This window comes from Eleutherodactylus coqui, chromosome 10 (assembly GCF_035609145.1).
Source record: "Eleutherodactylus coqui strain aEleCoq1 chromosome 10, aEleCoq1.hap1, whole genome shotgun sequence".
Classification (NCBI taxonomy): Eukaryota; Metazoa; Chordata; class Amphibia; order Anura; family Eleutherodactylidae; genus Eleutherodactylus; species Eleutherodactylus coqui.
In genome coordinates this window covers 48,747,517-48,774,244 of record NC_089846.1, presented here as the reverse complement: position 1 = coordinate 48,774,244, position 26,728 = coordinate 48,747,517, and the positions used below count along the sequence as shown (strand labels likewise).

The 26,728-nt window shown below is 42.2% G+C and overlaps 1 protein-coding gene across 1 annotated transcript in view; it reads left to right on the top strand.

The window, feature by feature from the left end:
* Positions 1-26,728, top strand: part of LOC136579736 (relaxin receptor 1-like) — a 335,848-nt gene that overhangs the window by 251,231 nt on the left and 57,889 nt on the right. The window contains exons 3-7 of the mRNA XM_066579797.1: positions 7,355-7,450; positions 9,605-9,710; positions 11,179-11,250; positions 13,900-13,971; positions 18,416-18,487. Coding sequence (XP_066435894.1) covers positions 7,355-7,450; positions 9,605-9,710; positions 11,179-11,250; positions 13,900-13,971; positions 18,416-18,487 — 418 coding nt within the window. The remainder of the gene's footprint in view (positions 1-7,354; positions 7,451-9,604; positions 9,711-11,178; positions 11,251-13,899; positions 13,972-18,415; positions 18,488-26,728) is intronic.

The window sequence follows — 26,728 nt, the reverse complement described above, 5'->3', positions numbered from 1 at the left end:
AATGGACCTCTCAACCATTTCCCATAAATGCTTGAATGGGCTCATGTCTGGGCCACACCATTCTTAGAAACTCTCCCAAATGAGAATGCTCTTGGAACCAATTCTGGATAACTTGGACTTGATTGCATGGTGCATTATTCTGCTGGAATATCCCATGATTGTTGGGGTACATGTAGACAATGATAGGCTGCAAATCGTCACCAAGCTATGAAATGTGGCAGGCACCAGTTAATGACATGTTGTTTAGGTAGACCCAACCCATACCATGAGAACACTTCCTACACCAGTATGGTACCACTGCCAGCATGAACAATGCCTTGATGGCAACTGGGTCCATGGCTTCATGAGGTCCGTGCCATATATGAACTGATGATCAGCCTAAAACAATTAATAGTATAACATATCAAACCATACCATATGTTACCTGTCCTCTAGGATCCATATAGCAACCTGAGAAGCCCTGGTGAGGCAGTGTCTCGTGTTGTAGTGTTAACAGCTGATCTCTGGTGGGTCTTCTGCAACCATATGACATGGAAGCTAAAGAACACTGCATTGACTTGTAGCCTCCTGCATTAATTGTGGATATAATTTCTGCCGGAGTCACTTATTTGTTCACATGAACAGTTCTAGCCAGATGGTGCTGGATGTGACTTTTTTCCTGTATACATGTGACACTGTGGATTAGGGAATGTTAAATGCCCACACAACTTCGAAAACTAAATGTCCCATCTATCTGGCAACCAGTATCATGCCTTCTTAGAACTCTTATTTTATGTCATCTTGCCATTAGCATGCTGGCCAGTGTTCAACCTGACTCACAAGACAACACCTTACAGGTGTGGGTGTTCCCAAGCTGTCACCTGAGGTAACGTCATTTCATATTCACTTTACATTTTGCTATCCCATGACTTTTCACTTGTCAATGTTTTTTGTCAACATACTCATGTTGAAACAATATTTCCCAATATCTGCTGCACTACATTGCTAAGTAGCATAATAACAAAGTATAGTTATTTATGAGACAAAACTTGTCAGACAGGCCTGATTTTAGGTAATATGTTATTAAATACTGGGCACCTTATAAGTAGCTTGTTCTCTATATATAGTAGTTATGCCACTAGTATACCCTGATTACCTTGATTTATCTTCTAATATGTCTTTTCAACCAATGAGAAATTTTAAAATAATCACAAAGGAGTCAATTATGCTGTTAAGAGCCTGACAATGGTTTTACAGCATATAGTCATTTATTCGAAACTGCTTCCCCAACAATGCCTCAACCACTCGAGGGCACTTCAGTTTCAGAAGCACAGACCTAGAAGACCGCTTTTTAAGAATGCTTTCACATAGGCCGAATATGCCGCAATGGAATTCTGCACCAAAATCCACACATCAACATTACAGATTTTAGTGCTCAGAATTCTGCTATTCATTCTGCATCAAAATCTGTGCATTAACTCTGCGGATTGTAGTATTGAATATTCTGCAAGAGCTGGACTCGATACTCACGGACATAACTAAGAAACAGACATAAATCAAACACTGAAAACCACTCAAAACACTCACCTGAATACCTGCACACATAGCCTGATGGGATAACCATAGAATGTTTCAGGTATTCATTCATATTTTGGCCAAGATGCATAAGCCTGCGAGCCTGCTTCAAGGTCCTAGTTGTGTCAAGGATCCCTACTCTAATGAGACAACTAACTCCAGGAAACCTGACTGCATGAGGGGCGATTGTCCCAATAGGGATGGCCCCAAGCTGGAAACTAGGGACCTGCCTAATCCTAGATGATAAACGATCACCAGCAAGACACAGTTCACACGTACGGAAACCTGCACAGACACGCAGGAACATGACACTAATCACACCTAAACACACTGAACATGACCATTTGCACCTCATGTACAGCCACATGCACAAACACACATGAACATGACACTGTTCATACTGAACAAACGGAGAAAAGACCAGCAGCCAAAGCAGTAGAGCTGGTATATACGAGCAGCAGACCTGGGGGATTGGCTAGCTGGAGCAATCCACACCCAGCAAGCTCAGTCAACCACCACCTGTGGAGCCGTGCTTTTGGAAACCATGTAGTATGACAGACCTAGCAGGATGCTCCAACTCTCAATTTATAAAGTACATGGTTTCTTATCTACTGATTAGTAAATGTGGCGGCTTAACAGTGTTATATTGCCGATAATAAAAATTATATAATGCGCTATTAAGTTGAAAAACTAAATTAAAAAATCATATACTGTATATACTCGAGTATAAGCCGAGTTTTTCAGCACAATTTTTTAATGCTTAAAAAGCCCCCCCTCGGCTTTTACTCGAGTGACGTAAAAAAAAGAAAAAAACAAAAAGCAATACTCACCTCCCAGCCGGTGTCTGTGTCCCCGGCGCGATCGTCTCCCCAGTGGTGCAGCAAGCTGCTTGAGAATTCTCTCTGCTGTCATCTCCCTGCTCGGCTTTATATTCCCCCACCGTCAGCGCTGTGTAAAGTAAGCGCTGTGATTGAATCGAGCGCCAGCCAATCACAGCCAGCGCTCGATCATTCACAGCCATTCAGTTAATGACATCAGGTGAATATTGCAGGGTTTTTTTTACCTAGTATATACTCGAGTATAGCTAGGCTTATACTCGAGTCAATAAGTTTTACCATTTTTTTGTGGTGACTCGGTTTATACTCGGGTCAGCTAATACTCGACTATACATGGTAGTTGAAGAAATAGGGCTTAATTCAACATAAATGGATAATAGGCGGGATTATGATGAGAATACACTATATTGCATAAAATGAACAAGTAAATGGATAAAGAAGTATGGTTAAGATTATGTGGCTGACATATGTGAAGGAAACAGGAGGGGTTGAAACCAAGATTCACATAGACCCCCTAGGGAAGGGAACGAGATTAGCGCCATTTGGATTGTTTAAAAATGTGATAGTAGCTTTAAAAATAATGAATAGCAATAAGAAATTAAGATAGGGGGACTGGTTCAAATTAAATATTAACAATAATAATGATAATAATATTCTCTGAAAGTGCAAGATGTTCGTTATTGTCACCAGAAAGACCTTCTTATTAAAAATTTAAATTTAAAAAAAGATATAAAAATGTAAAATTATATGGATTAAAACCAAAAAAATTAAATTAAATGTAAAATTATTTGTCTTAGAAAAGGTTACCTAAAATTTAAAACCTTAACATATATAAACCTAAATATAAATATAGAGTTCTTGGCATGTACAAATACATAAAAAATCTTATATCTTTTCTAAAACCTCATTTAGTCCTTGAAGTGTAAGTGTGCTCAACCGGAAGATCCAAAACATTTCTTTTGTCCTTCATTTTGCAAATTCCCCCTGAGGGATCTTCTCCAGTGGGGTCAGACGCATACCAGAGGGGTCACTGTCATGGTGGCCAAGGAAATGTCTAGAGACACCATGCTTCAGGAAACCCCTCTGGATATTCGAGCAATGTTGGTTTGCCCTGGTTGCACAGGAAAAAGAACACCTGGAACGTATTAGACTAATTAGCCTAAGTTCCATTAGTGCATTTTTTTCATAATTCATTCTGCTAAAACGCTTACGTGAACGCAAATACGTGTGACGCCAGCTTTAATAAAGTTTTTTTGTATCTAATTCATGTAATAGTACATGCAGCACTGTCTACACTGCTGCCTCAGCCTTGATAGGTCCCAACAATTCGAGAGATAGATTTCTGACTGCAGCTATGGGCAACTTTATATCAGTCAATGGACCTCTCTGTACACAGAATAATACCAGTCACATTAGGAGCATTTCCTTTTGTAGAGAAACTAAACATTATTTTAAAAGTTTTCTAGACCCTGCAGAGTTGTATTGATACAGCATGAAACTTTTGGATGTCAATGGATGGAGAAGTATTGCATTGCCAGCAGAATTTTAATTTATCCTTGCTTCTAGCTTCTATGCCGTTAAATGGAAAGTAGGAAGCTGATGTGCAGAAACATGGGAGCCTATCAGTATAACCTGAGCTCAAGGCTCCAAATGAAGATTGCAATAGTCAGAAATTAAACAATACATATAAAGCCATACACATGAGACCAAACAATTGTTCGGCTGACCGCTATTTGCGCTAACTCCACCATAAACGTCTTACTTGAACCTTCCTTCCTCCAACTTCTGCCTATGTGGGACAGTCAGCAGCCCCCAAACACCTATACAACCAATATTGGTGAGTCTATCCAACTTTTCTCTCGTGTGTATAGCTTCAGTCAGACACTTATATTTTTAAGGCCACTTTCTCATGTGCTGAAATCACTGCAGGCATTCTGCAATGCAATGCCCGCAGCAATTCCACAAGAATTCCCCACCTAAATGGTTCAGTTTGGCCACGTGTTCACTTATGCAACAGCTGCGGAACCCAAGGGCTGGAATCTTCAGTGCGAATCCGCAGTATGAACAGGCATGCTGTGCCTGTGTCACGGAAAATATCCGCACCGTGTGAAGGGGTTTCTTTAAATGGCTTGTACTGTAAATGCTGTAGGAATTTCCGCATCGACTCCGCTGGTGGAAATTCCACTGTAGATCTTGCAAATATGAAGGTCGCCTAACAGTTTGAGTCTAATATTCTAATAACTGCCTTTGTGTTCTTAACTTTTTTGCTCTCATTGAAGGCTGACTCACACGCCGGATGTTGTCTGCGTATTATGTGTGCCCAATATACAATGCTAGAATCCCATTGATTTGCATTAGGCCATTCAGACCAGTGTTTTCCCATGTGCAAAAAAAAACACAGTATGTCTGTATTCTGCACATAATACTCACTATTAGGCCAGCTTCACATGAGCTTAAGTGCATTTGCGTCATGTATTTGCACGATTGGCGTTGCATTTTGCGTGTTTTTACTTTATTTTTTGCATGCACAAGTCGTGCCTATTTGCACCCACAAAAAAACACACAACCATGCTCCCATTTGTTGCAACGGGCAATTAGAGTAATTAGCTCAAAAGTGTGCGCACAAGATGCACGCATCTGAACTACGCCATTGAAATCAATGAGCTCTTTTCACTGCACATTGCGCACGCAAATACATTCGTGTGAATAAGCCACTATAGTCTATGGGTACATAAAATACGCAGTGTATATGCATGAGAGGGCTCATTCACACAGGCGTATTGTCACCGTGTATTAGGCACGTGTAATTCCCATGCGTAACACGCGGTGAACGGAGGCAATGAAAGTCTATAGTCTTTCATTCTTCCATTCACACCTGCGTTGAAGCTGCAAGGGGTCATCCGTATAAAATACAAGAGTAATAAATTGCAGCATGCTATATTTCCCCGCGTTTCATATGGAGCCCTTGAAGGGCTGCGTATTGAAACACTGCCCCTTCACAATGCATGCGAATGGCCAGCGTTTAATATGGAGCATGGCTCTGCACACTCGGGGGATTAAAAAAAAAAAAGTCACACTGCACGTGTCCATGGCATCATAATCCCGGGTATGCGCAGTGCCTATCGCAGCCCTACGCGATATCTGCCGGCAGAGCGTAGGGGCTGCAATGAGTACAATCCTGTAATACCCGCGGCACTGTACTCATACGCCCATGTGAATAAACCCTTACATGCATAAAAAAATATTTGTGTAATACGCAGTGTGGCAAGTTGGGGTCACTCGCCTGCAGATCACTGACCTCTCATACATGAAAATGGTGCACCACACGTGTAGAAATGCTCCAGAGACGTGGATTCGCTTTAGTTCTGGCTCCTGCCAGCCTTTATTTCACAGCAAAACAGCATACAAACACAGTTCATGTGCAATCCTGGGTTCACCACCCACTGGGTCACCGTCACTACCCCGCCCGGGGTGTCTAGAGGGCGTCTTACTCCGTCAGACATGTGACTGACCCAAAACTGGTCCGCACGGATCAGGCTCCCAGTTCCTGACGCGGCATCTCCACCGGCCCACGCTGGACCTTAGGCTTTCAGCCCTTCCAGCTCACCTGAGCTGTAACTTCCCCCTTGCTTCTGGCAGGAACTGGCTTTTATGCAACCAATTCTTGCCACACCCATCAGGTATTAAAGGGGTTCTGACATCAAAAAAAAAAAAATTGTACTCACCTTGCCTGGCCTGGCCCGATTGCCAGGCATGTCCCCTCCAGCCGGCATCTTCTTCTGTGCCTTTAAAGCAGAGCAGGAGCGGTCAAAAAGAGCGCTTCCTGCTCTGGTCCGTCCGTCAGGCACTTCCGAGGTCAACGGACGGACCGCCACAGCAAGCATGTCACAAGCAGTGCTTGCTGTGGGCGGCCCGTCCGTCCGGCTGAACTCCGGAGTGCTGCGCATGCGCAGTGGAGACGCAGCCCGTCCTGACTCCTGTCAGAGGGTACCTCTCCACTGCGCATGCGCGCGATCCCGGAGCGGCGCGGCTCGTGCAGACAGAAAAGGAGGAACAGCGCCTGCTGGGAGATGACCCCTCCGATGTCAACAACAACAGAAGAACAGGTAAGTATTATCTTTTTATGCTTTAGCAGCCATTAAACCATGGGTTCCCTGGGTCCATTAGGCAGACCAGGGAACAATGGCTGCTAAAGCATAAAAACATTATTCATGTCAGAACCCCTTTAACACTATCTCTTCAGAAGTCCTGTCTGCAGCCCTCTACAGGCCCTTCTGTGTACTGCACTACTACAGCAGCCAAAATATGCTCCTATGACTGAGCCCTTATATTACCGGAAATGCAACCGTGCTTACATTGTCCTAAGTTTGGTACAAACTCCTGTCTTTAAATTCTAGTTTATTCTCAAGCTTCTGGTCGAATCCTTTTTTTAGGAATCCCATTTTAAAATGCAAAAAAGAAACAGAAAAGCAGCACCGTGTAAAGAAGCGGATGTTGGGCTCACGCCACGAGGACCTCAACCGTGCAGACCAAACAGAGAGCAGAACTAGAAGAGCAGCAGAACTCCAATTTCAAAAGCAACTGTTTCTTTTTTTGCTCATAGTTGCAACATTTCAACTCAATACGGAGTCTTTCACCGACGGTCCACCCAGCGCGTTCAACAATATGTACACCATGTGATTAATCACTTTCAATCATTGAAACATGCAATATTAAAAAGGCTGAAATTCATCTACAATGCCGTTCTTCTATTCCTCACATTGTGTCAATTTACAGCAAGTCATCAAAAGTCTCAGATCTTAGCAAGGCTGAAAAACAGTAAAAGGCAAGAATTAAAAATACTCACGTCTGCACAAACTGTTATATTGTAGAAGCTGGGCCGGCTAATGAAAGACAAATATAATCATGTCAGCAGTAGTGTTTGTCAGTATGTGACTATACAAATGGTTCATTATCTCTTATAGTGGATAACAGTGGTTGGCCTAAGCTGTTTGATACCATCCAGAGTGCCAGAGGCAATCAAGCAAACCAGGACGAAGACGCACACGAATATGAATGTGGTAAGTCAGCGGTGGATGAAGAGACGTGACTGTTTGGGGATATTTCTGACAAGTGCAGCAGAGGATATGTTTAATGCTAATGATAAACTAGAGGCAAGTGTTAGATTTATAAGAGTATAACAATGAGTGAGAACTGTGCCCCAGGGACATGCGAGGAGAGGTTGGAAGATTTGTAACTGGAGCTGGTAAACTTGGTGGGCCATAAATGTAGCACTGTATATTGTGCTAATGTGTCAATTACTTGTTCTGCGGGGAAGCAAATAATGACGTGAGTGAACAGAACTTCAGCCATAGTGATACTATAGCTATATACTTTACAAGCAACATTTCAGAATATGGTATTGCTGAGGGATGTAATGGTTATTTGGGCATTATGGTCAGAAGTGGCTCACGGTCCAAGGAATTTAATGTTTGAGTGCAGAATCACAAGAGATAAATGAAATAACTGTGTTGGTTGGAAGGCACCCAAGAGCAAGTTCTGTCCAACAGTCCAGACTACTCTCAGTCCCTGTTAGCCTCTAGTAGTTAGTAAGGGACCCATGTTTATTACTCTTTCAGAGGCACCAATTCTCAGTTTACCATTCTCCGTTTACCTCTGCCGTCCAGACTACTCCTCAGTCCACCGCTGTCATGTTCTATTAGTTAGTAAGAGGTTCATGTCCGTTAGGCGACATTCACACAGATGACACAATATCACTGCAAGAAAATCACAGCGATATCGCATTAGTGTTCTTTGCGATATCACTGAAGCTTCTCGTGGCAATATCGCGATTTTATGTTGCTACAAAGTCGCGTGACTTAGTAACACTCTTTTGCCAGGATTTTCATTGGGGGAGGGGGGCTTGAAATATACCCCCGAAAATAAGCCCTATCTAATCTGCATTTAAAAAATTAATAATAATACATCACCTATCAGCCGCTGTCAGCTATGGGCCGCGTCCCCTCTGCAGCTACGGCACACTTTTCTGTAGTCTTCAGGCAGCCCTTCCTGGATTGGAGATTTAAAATTCCCGCCTCCAGCAAGCATTGGCTGTGCTTGGTTCTCAAGTGCTGCAGCTCAGCAAATCAGAGCCAGCGCTCAATGAACCAATCACAGCCATTCAATGCACCAATGAATGGCTGTGATTGGTTCATAGAGCACTAGCTCTGATTGGCTGAGCTGCAGCCCTTAAGAACCAGTCACTTCCAGCGCTTCCTGGAGGTGGGTATTTTAAACCCCCAATCTAGTAAGCGCTGCCTGAAGACTATAAAACAGTGTGCCAGAGCTGACAGCGTCTGATAGGTAATGTATTTTTTTTATGCAGATAGGGTTTATTTTAGGGCTTTTACAGTAGGATTTCCTACTGTAAAAGTTGCACCACACGAAAACTGCTTTTTTTATGCAATGCAACACAAAGGAAGGCTCCATAGGGAAACATGGGCTACAAAGCATTGCAAATCGCAGCTGTATAGAGCATGCCACGATTTTGTATTCTCGCAATATTGCAGGCTACAAAACATCGCTGATGTGAAAGAACCCATTGGAAAGCATGGGCTTCTCATACATGCAATTTGTAGTACTGTTGCATCACGAAATGTCGCCCATGTGGAAGCAGCCTTACTCCTCCAGAGCCACGAAGACTATTCTCAGTTTACCTCTGCTGTCCAGACTACTCTCAATCCACCACTGTCATACTCTAGTAGTTAGTAAGGGGCCCATGTCCATTACTCATCGAGAGCCACCAAGACTATTCGCAGTATACCTTTGCTGTACAGACTACTGTCAGTCCACCACTGCCATACTCTAGTAGTTAGTAAGGGGCCCATGTCCATTACTCTTCAAGAGCCACCAAGACCATTCACAGTATTCCTTTGCCGTCCAGACTACTGTCAGTCCACCACTGTCATGCTCTAGTAGTTAGTAAGGGGCCCATGTCCATTACTCTTCAAGAGCCACCAAGACCATTCACAGTATTCCTTTGCCGTCCAGACTACTGTCAGTCCACCACTGCCATACTCTAGTAGTTAGTAAGGGGCCCATGTCCATTACTCTTCGAGAACCACCAAGAACATTTTCAGTTTACCTCTGCCATGCTGTATAATGGGCAGTATCTAGGCAGCTACTGTGTTAAACGTTTGTTGGATTCTTGTATATGTATGTCTTTATCCTTACAGAGCTGGATATTTACCCTGAGATCTGTGAATGCAAGAAGAGAATTGTAAACTGCTCAAGTCAGGGATTGCAGTTTGTCCCTCCAGTGTCTGCTAATGTGACAGCGCTGTAAGTATAAAGTGTAGTGACTTTTACCATTGTTGCTGTATGTTCTATATGCATGTGATATACCTGCTCCAATGATAACCCTGAGAGCATTTGGATATACCAGTATGTCCAAATGCCTTTAAGGGGTAATCTGGGACTTTTTAAATTTTTCCTATTGCTGATCGACAAGTCATCAATATATAAATGCTGGGGACTCGCCACTTAGATCCCTACCAATCGTTGTTTTTGGGGCTGCAGTCACTCTATCAGAACAGGAAGCAGAAAGCACTGACCATAGCACAGTGGCTGGGTTTGGTACTGCATGCAGTTCCAATTGAATTCAATGGGAGCTGTGCCTGCAAAACCAACCTGGGCCGCTGCACTATGATCAGCACTTTCTGCTTCCAGTTCTGACCACAGGGACAGCAGCCTTGGGAATCAACTAATCGGCTGGGAACTGAGCGCCGGGTTCCCACTGATCATCTATTGATAACCTATTGTTCCGTTAATAGAAAAAAGGTGTAAAAGGTTTCGGAATACCCCTTTAAAACTATATTCTTTATGATGGACTGTGATCGCCAGGATAATCTGTGTGATCCAAGAGAGCTTAGATGCCAGCCATTTAACTCTTTATGTGCCACAATATGTAATATGTGATTGTTCCCAGCAAGAGAAACCACATAATCTTGTAGATATGATACCTTTTAATGGCTAACAATAATACATGATGTAATAGCAAGCTTGCGAACCTTTCGGGTTCTTCTTCAGCCTAAAATGGAAAAATCCGAAGAGGCATGAATATTTATACACACTTATGACATACATACTTATGACAAGTCACAGACATGGATGCGATTGGTTTGCACTTAAAAGGAATACTGCAACAGATATAAACATTTTTAACTAGGCACTGATAAGGGAGTGAAAGTTTTATGGTCCCTGAATTACTGTTGGGGGGTCATCAGGCCAGGAATGTTGCAGGAGGTACACAAACATTTTTAACTAGACACTGATTAGGGAGTGAAAGTTTACGGTCCCTGAATTACTGTTAGAGGGGGTTCACCACACCAGCAGTCTTATCTGTGTTATAGATGTCTTATACCTGCTATTCACCCATAAAACTCAAGGTTTTATGTGTGAACGGCAGGTATAAGTCATCTATAACACAGATAAGACTGCTGGCATGGTGAACCCCCTCTAACAGTAATTTAGGGACCATAAACTTTCTAACTTTCTAATATAGCCAGCAGGATTCTGCTATTTTCAATTCTGCATCAAAATCCATACATTAGCAGTGCGGATTTTGGTGCTGAATATTCCAAGAAGGGCAAATTCTGCAGCACTGTTGTGGAGTATTCTGTCCTATGTCAAGGTTCCCTTAAAGGATTTTTAAAGACTGCAGTTGCATCTTCCTACAACTTACTATGGACAATAATTTGATTTGTGATTTGTTATATGAATTTGTGTCCATTTTGCCTTTTTTCTTTAGCAATCTGAAGAACAATAAAATTAAATCCTTGCCTGATGAGATTTTTAAACAATACCAGGACTTGGAGAAACTGTAAGTGACCACACAAATATCTAATAGCCACTGCGTTGGAATAATACACAAGTCTGCGCTATTTTCACACACTCACCATATTCTGACATCTAGAACTTAAAGGGCTCCCACACACTTACGTTTTTTTTAGCGCTGCGTTATCTGTGCATTTTTTTAATGCAGATGTCAATAGAACTTTCTAATGTTAAAAACGCATCACACAAAAATCACAGAAGCACAAACTTGTGATGCGTTTTTAACATTAGAAAGTCCCATTGACATCTGCGTTTAAAAAATGCAGCGATATTGCAGCGTCCAAAAAACGCCAGTGTGTGGGAGCCCAAAGTGATACAAAAAAAATCAATATCACATTATGTACAACTGTAGATGCAAAAAATTCCATCCTTTTGCATGACCTAAAAGAATTTTCTCTCTCCACATTGAGGGCTTATTCACACGGGCATTGGCGTTTTTACGTTCGCCCGCTGGCGACATAAAAAAAGCATGAACTGGTGCACAAATCTAACAATTGTGCGCCTGTTCAGACGGGCACATATATGCCAAGCCCGCAATACCGTCAGACAAGGGCAGACAGTTTAGCTCCGCTAAACTGTCTCCCCCTTGCCGGCTTTCGGCAAGGGGAGGAGGTGAGACGGGGCAGTAGCTAGTGTGCTAAGCTCCCGCCCCCTCTCCGCCCCTTGTTGGTAGCCAGTAATGGAAGGGGGTGGGAATGTAAGAACTAGTTCCGCCCCTCCCATTGCAAACAGCTGCGAAGAGGAGAGCAGGGGGAGGGAGTTTAGCAGTCATGCTGCTAAACTCCCTCCCACCTCCCTTCTCCGACAGCGGTCATAGGCTCCCATAGGAGTCTATGCAGTGGCCGATGCATTCCGGCCAGGAAGATAGTTCCAGGACTATCATTCCTGGCTGGCATCAAAGCGCCTGGCCAAAATGCGCTCCTATGCGCTATCCTGGCCAGCCGGGTGCTTTTATGTGGCAGAAAATCGCCTATGTGATCTGATGCATTGGAATCCAATGCCTCAGATGGTAGCGTATATCGGCAGGCCGTGGAAATGACGGCCGATATATGCTCATGTGAATAAAGCCTTACTTTGCAGGCTCTTTCTATACCGCAGACAGGGCAAGTCCTATCTTTTCTGGCACATCGTATTAACGCACAAAAATCCCGCTAGTCAAAAAGAAACAATTGAAACCAATGGTGTCGTTTCGTCCTGTTATGCGCCCATAATTTTTTATGGCCGCAATAGGGGACAAGATCATGCCCATCTGTTTAAGGCCTTAAGAATTGAATAAATTGTGCATTGATGATTGCAGTACATTGCTCGATCCCTCACAAAGAATCCTATTGGGGCAGGAGTCACATTTAGGGCTCCTGTCCACGGACGTTGACAGATAGGCTGACTGCGAAGAATCGCAGTGAGCGGAGAATTGCTATGATTCTCCGCTAGTGGACAGAAGGGAAGTGCTTTCCATAGCAACGCCATGAAAAGTGTGAATTGTGTTCCCCACGGCCAGATTATCGCCAAGGGGAACACAATTCAAAAACGCCCATGGACAGACAGCCAGGGGCGTAACTATAGAGGGTGCAGGGGGTGCGGTTGCACCCGGGCTTAGGAGCCTTAGGGGGCCCATAAGGCCTCTCTTCTCCATATAGGGAGCCCGGTACTATGAAGAAAGCATTATAGTTGGGGGCCCTGTTACAGGTTTTGCATTGGGGCCCAGAAGCTTTAAGTTAGGCCTCTGTGCAGCATGGTTTAGGTATGGGTACGGGTACAGTTACAGATAGAGGGGGGCCCCTGCTCACCTTTTGCATTAGGGCCCCTGAGCCCTTAGTTACGCCCCTGCAGACAGCCTTAAGATTTGCAACTGAATTACAGTTCCTGGATGGTCTTTTACAGCTAATGCACTATGCTGTCCAAATCACCAAACTGCGGTGGTCTTATGAGTTAATGCCTCTCCGTAAAAACATGCTTAATTGGCTATCAAACTGCACTTCAACTTAGGCACTCACCAGGACCTAATCTGACACATCATGTACACCGCATCTTGGTTATTAGTATTATTACCTTGTAATTTTGCACATGCCAAAACTTTTCAATAAAGAAAAGCAAAATATACAAAACTGCAAATACCACTTCACATTTCACCTGAAACCTGCCATAATCTGTCCATCTAATGTCTAATATTACACTTTATTCCAAGATCAAATGCCAAAAAAGCAATGATAAGGACATGCTTTTTCATATACTTTTTAAATCTGCTTACAGAACCTTAAACTGTGACTATATTTGCCCTGTATATGAGATTGTCTCCAGACATTAAGCACATCTAGATTTATCACTGGACCAGTTTCCCTGCCGCTCCACCATTAAAAAGAAAATACAATTTTACTTTAGCAGTTTACTTTTCTTCTTTTTTATATCAGTCTGGGAAAATATGTGATAAACCAGCAATGTATCCACATAAAAACCAGCACAAATAGCAAAGCAGGTAACCTGACCTCAATGAGGCGATTCAGCCTGGCAATGTTCTCATTCGCATTTTCTTCGTCTACCCTTAAGAATTGTGTGTTCCGCTGCCTAAAGCAGTTCTATAATTGTATTTCATTTACAAACACTATAGCAATGCTCCATCTCTATCTTCTTATACCAGCCTCCTCCAAAACAACAGACTGCGATCCATCTCACGCCTGACGTTCTCAGGACTTTTCAACTTAAAAATGCTGTAAGTGACCAGATAATCCGCGACATGGCTAATTATTCTTTCAATGCGACTTTTGTGAAAAAGCCATAAGAAACTTTAAAGGAGAATTGAAAAAATATATAGGCAGAAATGGGCTAAGAAAAAACAAACTAAGGCCCGATGTCCACGGGCGTATTTGATTTGCAGAATCCGCACGGGTTACCCGTGTGGAAGATCCGCACTTCAAAGTGCCCATAGGGAAGCATTGGCATCCACAACTGAATTTAAGCATGTAGATTTGATTTACGGACTGTTGGGTGCAGAAAACAAATCGCCGCATGCTCCATTTCAGTGCGGATTCTGTGCAGATGGGCTCAATAGACATCAATGGGTGCGGACAAATACAATTGTGGATGCACTGTGGACTGGAAGGTTTTTTCGCGCGGATGATCTGCAGTGCATCGACGCAGAAAAATCATTACATCCACGATCTCCCGCAAATGGTTTCCGGGGGTCTCCCGTTGCAGAAATCCGCATGGGGAATCTGATCCGCCCGTGGACATAAGGCCTAAGCCTACTTACCGGTTGGAGGCTTTGGTGGATCCTGCACAGAAGCCCCAGTCCCCACTACTAAGGTCCCAGAAAAATCTGCAATGGTCATGTGCTCTTCTTTGTACACATGCGCATTCAGTCAATCATAGTCTTCAGAAGTGATACTATCATGAGCAACGTGACCACTGAAGCCTGTGCTTGGCTGCGTGGTCACATGTCCAATGAATGGCACGTGACCGCTTCAGCTTCTTCTGGGACTGGAGCAGGAGGGATCGCGGCTCTTGTGATGGATCGGAAAGAAACCTGTGAATATGGCTTATTTTTTTAATGTAAGCCCATTCCCTGCTGGTATCATTTTTTTCACTCTTGGAAAACTCATTTAAGATAATTTATAGTACCTCCACATGGCATGAAAAAAAATCTGTGCCATAGCTTTCACCCTGTGCATTGTAAATGGTGAAATCTGCTATGAAAACCACATAAAGAGTATACATTCTGTGGTTTTATAATCTGCACAACATGTCTATTTTTGTACATATATTTTTTTACAGCATGTGGATGAGATTTGTTGCAATTGTAATACGCTGCAAATCCGATAGATAATCTGCAGCATCTCCGTCCCAATGGGATGACCCAATGGGAAGCTGCAGGCATCATATTATAGAGTAGGAGGAGCTGAGCGGATTGATATAAAGATTGGTGGAAAACTATTCAGTATCACTTGTATTTTATTAATTTATTCCCTTGCTCATTCTCAGGTAAGAGGTCCAGTGGGCGGTTCTGTTGGTAATTGACAGCTATCTGTGTATGAGAAATAGCTGTCAATCGCTGATGGAACCGCCCATGGGACCATTAAACTCAGAATAAGCAGATATATAAATGGATATTATACAAGTTACACTGGATATTTTCCCATACAACTATATATCAATCTGCTCAGCTCCTCCTGCTCTATAACATACTGCCTGCAAAATGGACTCCATTTTCCATGTTCCTCTTAGAGGCTCTTTCACTTGTACCCAAATTTGCTGCCACGGAAAACAGCACCAAAGTCCGCATGTCTAAATTGCTTGAAAAATTAAGCCATTTTCAATCCTGTAGCAAAATGCGCACATTATTCATGTAGATTTTGGTGTGGATTGTTCTGTCCGACAGCAGATTCCAGTACGTGTAAAAGATCCCTTAAGGGCTCAGTCACACTGGCGTTTATTGCCGCGATTTGCGCATGCGCATGCGTCCGGCGATTTTTTAAAACCATTGCTTTGCAATGGTATCGGACACATGAGCGCTTTTTATGCGCTCGTCCAATAAATTATAGAACAGAAATCGCAGATCGCACCTATCTGCGATCTGCGATTCCTGTTCTCTTCTCTATATGCGCTCAATGGGGCCGGTGGAAGCAGCGCCGACCCCATTGAGAACATATAGAAGACAAATCATTCTTCTCTGCCACAGCTGGAACAGCTGTGGCAGAGAAGAACGATGTTTGCCCATTGAATTCAATGGAGCGGCAATACAGCCGCTCCATTGAAAGCAATGGGCTGCCGGCGTGCGTGGGGTTAATTGTCGGGAAGGGGTTAAATATATAACCCCTTCCCTGCAATGCATCCTGAAAAGTGAAAAAATAAAAAAAAAAGGATGTACTCACCTGCTCCCGGCAGCCTGAGATCCCCGCGGCCGTCCTGCAGTGGGTGTGACTCAGGCTTGCCCCTGATTGGCTCAGCCTGAGTCAATCAGAGGCTGATCTCAGTCACACCCATTCATGAATTCATGAATGGGTGTGACTGAGACTTGCCTCTGATTGGCTCAGCGCTGAGCCAATCAGGGGCAAGCCTGAGTCACACCCCCTTCACACCCACTGCAGGACGGCCGCGGGGATCTCCGGCTGCCAGGAGCAGGTAAGTACATACATTTTTTTTATTTTTTCACTTTTCAGGATGCATTGCAGTGAAGGGGTTATATATTTAACCCCTTCCCGACAATTCATTCCACACTCGCCCGCAGCGCTTGCATTCAATGGAGCCGGCTGTATTGCCGGCTCCATTGAATGCAATGCGCTGGACAGCTCCGGCCCGTTTCTAATAAAACGCGGCTAGGAGCAGATTTTCGGGCGATTTTTCGGCGCCGGTCACGCGATTTGCGCATGCGCATCCGTCATGCGATGTGCAAATCGCGTGAAAAAACGCCCGTGTGACTAAGGCCTTAGCATGCATGGAATAAATGTATATCTACCCTAAGAGAAAAATGGACAAGAAATAACATAAGGGCAGAGAAGATGGGCCATATGGTCTTTTTCTGCCATCAATCTTTTATGAGGATGCTAAGATTGCAAGTATACATATTATTAGTCAGGGCTGAGACTGTACAGCTATAAAATCTTACATTACATGCATATCACTAGTGGATCATTATTAAAAATACAAGAGATTTATCCAAAGAAATGATTGAGAGCTGACCTCCCATCTACAGAGCCTTAGCACATTATCTTTTAACCCCTAAAGGACCAGGCTGATTTGTACCTTTAGGCTGGGTTCACACAGGGCAGATTTGCTGCAGTTTTGCTGCGGATTGCCGTTGCATATCCGCACTGCGGCAAAACCGCTGCGTTTGCAGTGCAATGCAGCACAAATGAGATTTGCCAAAAAGCTGTTCTCACAGGATGGATTTTTTCCGCACAGCCGCAGTGCGGAAATGCAACTGCGTCGCGGTTTTAAAAGATGCAGCATGTTCATTCTTTGGTCGTTTCCGCAGCGCTTTTTTATCCATAGACCTCTATGGACGCAGCCAAAACCGCACCAAATACGCGACAAATACGCGACAAAAAGTAAAAAAGCACTGCGGAAAAAAACGTGTGCTGATTTTTCCGCGCGAAAATCCGCAGCAAAATCCGCAAGCCCAAATTAACCTTTAAAGCGGTTTTGCCGCGGAAGCAGTTCTTCTGCAGCAAAACTGCAACGGAAAAACCGCAGCAAATCTGCCCTGTGTGAACCCAGCCTAAGGGCCAGACACTTTTTAGGGATTTTACCCATGTGGTGGTTTTACTGCCCTATTTTTTCCTTCAGTTACGAAAATTATTTTTGATGCAATTATTACCATGACATATAGGGCAAATTTTTTGATATATAATATGTATGGTTTTGGATTACATGGCGCATATGGCGAAGGTGTTGGTTGGCGTCAATTTTGGGTTATTTTCTTTCTTATGTATATATTTTTATTTTATTCTGCAATCTTTTTTTACTTATTTATGCAATTTTTTCTTATATAAGACCTCTGGGGGACATTCACATGGTCTTTTTTTCCACGTTTTTCACTGTAGTTGGAGCATCCATAGGTGCCCCAGTTACAGGGAAACTATCCCCCTGTAGTAACAGTAGTCATTGGCAGAGGTGATCAGGGTCTGCTAGAACCCTGTAGCTCTGCTGTGCCAGGGGATCCTGGCCGTCACATGACTGTCGGCTCACATAGTGGAAGAAACACTTCTACTTTGATTCTTTAGTACATAGAACTCATTGGGCGCTGTATACTAAAGAAAGGAGAAGGGTAGAAGGGGTTAAAAAACACTTTTCCCTCCTCCTCCAGGTTATCAGCTGTGACTAACAGCTGATAACCTGACCTGCTTCTGATTGATTTCAAGAGCAGAGGATTTAATCCTGCACAGCATTTTTACTATCGGCTGGGATTAAAGCCCAGGACCAAGCACCGTAAATTTACGGTGCTTGGTTCTTAATGGGTTAATTGCACAAGCTTAAACCTAGGATCCTCAAATGCACAGATCAGCTGAAACAATACATACATTAGTTTATGCGCACATCTTGTTTAGGAATATATGCCCCAGACATATGCGCCTATATAATTCGCTTATCTTTTTGATGTTTCTTATTCCTCCTCCACAACCAACGAGGCTTCACTAACTGCTCTCCTTTTGCTTTAGCTTCCTTAGTGACAATCGGATTAAGGTTCTAAAGGCTGATGTGTTCCGAGATCTTCACTCATTGATATGGCTGTAAGTGGGTAACAATGGGGGGGATTTATCATGTGTGGTATTTATGAAGTCCATTTTGCTGGAAACAACGTTGCCATTATTTGAGATAATTGCTCAGTGTTGATAAATTTGTTGCATTTTCAAACATGTCTAGAGATGTTCCAACAATTTTTACCCCAGCCATCTATTGAAGTGAGATTGCATAAAAATGTAACGACTTTTTAATTAGTCCTATGTCATAAATGTCTATAAATTCTGGCTAAGCAGCAAGTTATGCCCACTTTTCCTCTTCACTTTTCAAAAATGATATACATGGCACATGGAACTGAGACTAAGCAGTCTAAAGATTCAACATATTGGAAAGCAGCTTACCAATTGGAAAGCATTACATATGGGAAAGCAGCTTACATATTGGAAAGCAGCTTACCAACTGTCATGATTCTCCCAAGTCCCAGTGCCTGAATCTCGCTCTGACCAGGCATCCTCAATATGAAAAAATACAAGTTGATCCAGTTCTCAGATAAAGAGTTAATCCAAGTTTTATTTGAACATTATTAAAATCCACGTGAGCATCTACAAAAACTATGTTGTTATGCATTTCTGATGACTCACAAGTCCTTAGCTATGACTTCAGCTATAGGTAAAGTATGACTATGACTAATAACATGAATTGTATGAAATGCATAGGCAGAACAGTTTGATGGATGTTCAAGTGGATTTTAATTATCAAAGGATCGGAGCTGAATGTCAACAATGGCCTTGAGTCTATTAAATCGCCAACAAAGTTAGCAGGTCGGAATGGGTGAAAAAGTTAATTAAAATGTAACTTTTATTTCTATTCGGTAAAATAATGAGTGACTGAAAACACTACAAAGTTAAGCCGCTCCAACAAAATGGATCTGTGTTAAAAGGCAATCATATATAGATTAAACAGCATAGGCCACTTAAATAACTGAATGATATTACAGCTTCCATTGGTTGGAGTTACATATGGGCTTGACTAGTCGTTCAGAAGTTCCAACAGCTATAGTCCAGCTGAAACAAATGTAGATTAAATATTCAAGCAAGATTGAATGAGATCAAACAGGGACCACTTATCCTTGTAACACTTATCCTTTTAAGTCCATAGGTACCATTTTCACCCTGCCCAAAATAGAATGGAGTGATCGCTCTGATAAGGACGGCCTCACATTGACCCTATTTTCAAGACCCTGTCAAGGGTCCCATATGTACCTACACATTTCACCTCCTTAACAAATGAGGCTCATCAGGAGACTATTGAACAAATATGATGACTCTGTCAGTTACTAAACATTGAGTCTAAGTGAAAAATGGAGCAATATGAGTATCAATAAACATATGGATAATATTTATCAGAGTCCCACAGCATTTGGCTGTTGGGGATCACTGAAGTCTAACCGCATATAGCAGCTATCCTGCAATTACGCAGAAAAAAGTCACTGTATGGCAACTCGGTCACATTCAAGACCACATATTAATTTTTTGTCACCCATTCTAATCTAGATTTCAATCATTTTCAAATAAACATTGCATTACCTTCTGCCTGAGAGCTAGATCAACTTGTATGTTTTTAGTCTAAAGATGCACCAAATTTATCATAGTTCCTCATTCTGTATGATACATTTGGTGCATCTTTAGAGACTTTTGTCTAACTTCACATCTCCTATTGGTTAAAGTACTTTTTATTTAGTGCCAAAATTTTAGTGCAAATACCGTACATGTTGACACATCCCCAGCTTTGATAGGTCACCCGAAGCCAAACCAACTACTTGAGTGAGGAGCAAAATTGTGGTGCAGGGCACGTACGCCAATTTTGAGGCACATATTAAGCCAGTGTTCTGGCACATTCAGCTTATGAAATTTCCTTCTACGTTCTGTTAAGAACTTGGCACACAATATATTACACGATATAACTCATTATATATTTATGAACGTTTATATATTTCATTTATTATGCAAAAGTAATTTTGTGGTTCCATTTCATTTTGTATTTAAGATGTATGTAGAACCAATTTATGAAAAGTAATTCACAAATATAGAGGAATTATACCGCATACATGGTTTGGTTCCTATATTTAAGGGTAGCATTACACACCGCTTTAAAAAAAAAAAAGAAGAAGCCAGCTACTGCAGTTTTAATGCGATTTTGAGACAAAGTCAGAAGTGGATTCAGCAGGGAGGAGAAGCTCTTTTTTAAAATATTTTGTACCCACCCCTCCCACTCCCCCCTCAACCAACTACATAGAATCCATTTAACTAAAGCTTTAGCTCAACTTAACAAAAACTTCCTATCCTCCCGTCCTCTCACCGAATAGTTACAGCCAAAATTAGCCAGAGCAGGAAGATCTCTCTCCTCGAGAAAAAGTTTATAGTTGTACAGGATATTACAAGGCCTGCATATAGTGGAGGAAAACGTATTTAGTCAGATACAATTGTACAAGTTCTCCCACTTAAAAAGATGAGAGAGGCCTGTAATTGACATCATAGGTAGACCTCAACTATGAGAGACAACATGAGAAAACACATCCAGAAAATCACATTGTCTGATTTTTAACAAATTTATTTGCAAGTTATGGTGGAAAATAAGTATTTGGTTACCGACAAACAAGCAAGATTTCTGGGTCTCACAGACCTGTAACTTCTTTTGTAAGAGGCTCTTCTGTCCTTCACTCATTACTTGTAGTAATGGCAGCTGTTTGAACTTGTTATCAGTATAAAATACACCTGTCCACAACCTCAAGCAGTCACACTCCAAACTCCACTATTGTGAAGACCAAAGAGCTGTCGAAGGACACTAGAAACAAAATTGTAGCCCTGTACCAGACTGGGAAGACTGAATCTGCAATAGGCAAGCAGGTTGGTGTGAAGAAATCAACTGTGGGAGCCATAATAAGAAAATGGAAGAGATACAAGACCACTGATAATCTCCCTCGATCTGGGGCTCCACACAAGATCTCACTCCATGGGGTCAAAATGGTCACAAGAACGGTGAGCAAAAATCCCAGAACCACACGGGGAACATAGTGAATGACCTGCAGAGAGCTGGGACCAACGTAACAAAGGCTACCATCAGTAACACACTACGCCGCCAGGGACTCAGAGCCTGCAGTGCCAGACGTATCCCCCTGCTTAAGCCAGTACATGTCCGGAGCCGACTGAAGTTTGCTAGAGAGCATTTGGATGATCGGGAGAGTATTGGGAGAATGTCATATGGTCAGATGAAACCAAAGTAGAACTGTTTGGCAAAAACACAACTCGTCGTGTTTGGAGGAGAAAGAATGCTGAGTTGCATCCAAAGAATACCATACCTACTGTGAAGCATGGGGGTGGCAACATCATGCTTTGGGGCTGTTTCTCTACAAAAGGACCAGGATGACAGATCCGTATACATGAAAGAATGAATGGGGCCATGTATCATGAGATTTTAGGTGCAAACCTCCCTCCAACGTGGCTGGGTCTTTCAGCATGACAATGATCCCAAGCACACATCCAGGGAAACAAAGGAGTGGCTTCATAAGAAGCATTTCAAGGTCCTGGAGTGGCCTAGCCAGTCTACAGATCTCAACCCTATAGAAAACCTTTGGAGGGAGTTGAAAGTCTGTGTTGCCCAGTGACAGCCCCAAAACATCACTGTTTTTGAGGAGATCTGCATGGAGTAATGGGCCAACATACCAGCACCAGTGTGTGCCAACCTTTTGAGGACTTACAGAAAATGTTTGACCTCTGTCATTGCCAATAAAGGATGTATAACAAAGTATTGACATGAACTTTTGTTATTGACCAAATACTTTTTTTCCACCATAATTTGCAAATAAATTTGTTAAAAATCAGACAATGTGATTTTCTGGATGTGTTTTCTCATGTTGTCTCTCATAGTTGAGGTCTACCTATGATGTCAATTACAGGCCTCTCTCATCTTTGTAAGTGGGAGAACCTTTACAATTGGTATCTGACTAAATACTTTTTTTCCCCACTGTATATTCAATTACTTAAACTCTTGGATCTGTATCTTACAATACTATTAGAATTCATATGGATCTCCTCTTACCTCTCCTTCCCTCCCCCCTTACGCCCCCCTTTACCCCTTCCAACTTAACCCTGCCCTCAAAAAAAGTTTATTTTGTAATTCTCAGATAAGAAAATAAAGAAGTGTGTACTTATAATGCCTACTATTGTATTTCATCTGTATACTTGTTGTTTTTCAACAATAAAAAAAGAATTTTACATATATATATATATATATATATATATATATCTCCCTTTTGAATCCACTCACAGCTATGGCTCAAAAACGGCATGATAAAAATGTCACCAAAATTGTCTGTTTTCCGAAAAACCCTGTGTGTGTATATGAGCTAAGCTATTCTTCTTAAAAGCAACTTGAGCATTTAAGAAGCTATTTTTCAGCCAAGTTGATAGAGTTTTGAAGCAGTTGTAGAACTATCAGCATATGCCATCCAAAAGTCATATGACAAGGTCTTTGGTTCTGTAAAACCCAAGCACATTATTACATTTGAAAGGTATGACAGATTTGGTAGTGTAGTGTTTTGTCTTTAAAGACCGGCTCACACACAATTGTCTTTCTAAAGCAGTAGACTTTCATGTGGCTTTTCATAGCATATTTAAGGCTGCCTTTATAAGGATGACAAAATTGCGTGAGACTTGTGTGTTGCAAAATGCACAAATCTCACACAAATATGAGCCCCATTCTTTTGAATTGGGTCATACACATGAGCGATGTTTTCCCGCGTGGGACTGCGATGCAATGCTATGCGGGACACAAATCGTAGCACGTTCTATCTGGCTGCGTGCTCTTGCATTGCAGCGCCCATTGTTTTCAATGGGGCCAATGGTAGCAGCGCACCACGTGCTAGGTTCATGTGATGCAATGTGAGGTCTCCCATTGAAAACAATGGGAGAAACTCTATGAGCCCTTCATCCCCGAAGGGATGCAAGGCTGTTTTGACATGAAAACCCCTTGCATCCTCAGGGAATTTACATGGTGGGGAGTGCGATATGGGGGCAGGATTCACTAAGTTTATAGTTAGCCTACCAGCTTTTTTGTGTGTGTGTTGCTTTTTTTTTTCGTTTGTTACATTGCCACATGTTCCTTTTTGAAATCTATGGTTTTATTTAAATATTGCAGAATTTGGTCAGAATTTTGCATCAGTATTCTGAAGCCAAAATCAAGAGTGGACACAAAGATGAGACAAAGTTTCAACTTTCCATTACATCTCATCCTGGTGTTGGCTGCAAAATTCAGATGAAATCTGCAATGTATGTTCAAGTAGCTGATATATCTGGCTTCGCCCAACTCAATTTGGCAGAGGTGTTTACATGTTGTTCACACAGAAAATGTTATGAAGTCATGGTTACTTCCTAGGAGCTGAGAAATAAAATATGTATAGATATAGAGGAGCATTAGATTCTCCTCAGACTGCATGTACCGATGTCCCTCTGCAGAATGTGCCCCTCCCACACCTCACGTTTAACCCTTAAAGGTAACGCCTTTTTTTCTTCAAATTAACCTCCATATTGGAGGTTGCAGCCCCTTCTTAGCCTTAAAGTCATGCTTCATTCCTACACAGCCCCTTCTTAGCCAAAAAATCATGCTTCATTCCTACACAACACCTGGAAGTTAGAGAATTAGATTAGGTACATTACATAGGGGTGCACTTACTTTTACACTTAAAATTGAATAAGCAAGCTGCGTATATAACAAGATTTAAAACACCACCAAGATGCTTGTAAAAAACTTTTTGAAAAACACTTGAAACTCATGTCATTTTTTTTACAAGCATATGAAAAATTGGTGTGTGTGAAGGAAGCCTAAAAGTAGAATAAAACTGGATTTGTGATGGATCTCATTATCCGCTTTTGGCCTTAAAGACACAAAAGAACATGTGTTTTTTGTAATTTAGGTTTAAACATATGATAAAAAAGGATGAAATACTAGTACTAATTATTTTATGTATCAGTTATTCAGCATGATGCCACACTATTTACTCAGCTTCAAAAACACATAAGTAATTAAAATTCATATAAATATCATACAAAAATAAACACTCTATAGCAGAATTTTTGCATCCTTTTTATGTCAATAATCATAGTAAAGACTGCCAACTATTCTGCATATCAAATAACTCTCTCTAAGATAACTTCCTGCCTGAGGTTTCAGACTGAATCATATCAAGAAAATGAGCTAATATTTGATTTATCTCAAACCATGACAAATTGATCCACTCATCTCTAGGTGCAGCACTAATTTTGATTAACATTTCAAATATCCCAGATATTACAGATCAGTCAGTGCATTATATATTTATCTAGCTGGTGTGCTAGTACTAGTTTTATAAAGCAACATACACTGTATATGAGACATCTGATATGAAATGAAACTTTATTTGTTAGAAAGAGACCTTTGCCTTCCATTGTTAAAAAAGTTGATTATGTTGAAAGAAACTTTTAAAACAAATACCCTAATTGGGAAGATATAATTATAGGTGCCATGACATGTCTTTATCAAATTCAAAGAAGCTTTATTGTCAGGACCAAATTAACATTAGCATTGCCAAAGCAACTGGGAAATGGGGATTGAGGTTCTGAAGGATGGGGATACATCTGGGGTAGGTCCTCTTTTTAATTCTGAACATAGATGTACATGTAGTTTGCCTTCAGGTGAAAAGAAAAGTGCAGGCCTATATGGGTGCACACCTTAGGCGAAGGCCTCATGACTTGGGCAGGAAACTGAGGTAAGGATAGCCCTAAATTGGGACAGTAAGGATAAAATTTAAACTAAATTGGTAAGTTGGAAGGTGAGGCCAACGTTAGAGGGAGTGGGAGCTTGAGGTGAGGGGAAGTCTCATACTTGATTGATTGGGAGGAGGGATCTGACAGGGTAGAATACCCCCCACCCCAAAAAAATGAAGGGTCTTCTGCCACTAATTGGCCATTAGAATAGCATGCAGAGTCACAGCCCCAAGATTTTCTGCATGGAGATCTTATTCTTTGATGCACAATGATTAAAGGTGAAGCTGGAGTTGATGAAGCAAGGGGTGGAGTTGATGAAGCAAGGAGTGGAGGAGATAGTTGTGGAAACAGCATCTGCTCATCACCCTATGATGTCTTAGCCTTCTGGGAGGCACAGTCTTTATGTGAGCACCAGTGCTAGATGCTCAAAAAAGAGAACTGCCCCGTGTCTGTCATTTCAAGAGAAATCTGGAGAGTTGATGGGGCCCACAAGAGGAGGAAGCTTGAGGTGTTTTTTTCCCCATCTTAGAGCATTGTGATTTAGTCATGTAGGCAGTTGTGTCAAGGCATTGTACCACCAGAACCAGGTACTAGAAGCAGTCCAGTTCTGTGAAGAGATCAAGCAGGTTGTGGAAGGCTTTGAGGATGAACAGAATCATGCTCAAATATAAACATTGAAGAGGCTATAACACTCATGAGTGCTGTAGCCCTTTCAATCAGCTGATCGTTAGGGATCCCAAGCAGTGGACCCCCAACATTCAAATATTAATGGCCTGTCCTGAGAATAGGTCATCAACTTTAAAAGGTTGGATAACCCCTTTAAAGAAGAGTCCAGTGTAAACTCTGTTTTATAGTATTTAGATATTTAGTTCTTGTTTCTTGTGCCAAGCAGTGCAATCTGTTTGTTCAGTTTTGCTCAGGATAGTTGAGCAGCTGCTTTGGCATCCTTGTGCTCCCAGACAAGACTCAGGGTCCTACAAGTTTTTTGAGAATAGAGCTGAATTCCCAGACCATGGAGTGTCATCTACCATTCAACAAGTTGGAGGATCTGAACTCATGTGCAGGAAGTATTATCTGTAAAAAGAAGCTCTACAAATACTCAAAAATCTGAAGCGCTAAATGTGTCGTTGCCGCAGACCGAGGTGTCACATCTAGAGGGCCAGTTTATCTCTCCATTCATGGGCCAGCTGCTTGGGACCTGGTCGGAATTTGCTTCGGCTAGTGGCCTGGTGATGGGGCTGGGGCCCCTTACTCCCCTGGTCTCCAACCCGCAGTTTGAGGCCTCTCTGAGGGGCAGCATGTGGTGTCGAGCTTAGGCCTCAGGCCTCTGATGGAGATCATGGCAGAGAGTGGCGCGCGAACTGGTTCGTGGCTGCAATACTTCCAACTAAGGGGGTTTTGTTGGGTCCCTGAATCTTACTAGCCCTCTCACTCCATTTGAGCATATTTTTGTATGTCCACGACCTCACAGAGACATATGATTTCAACTTT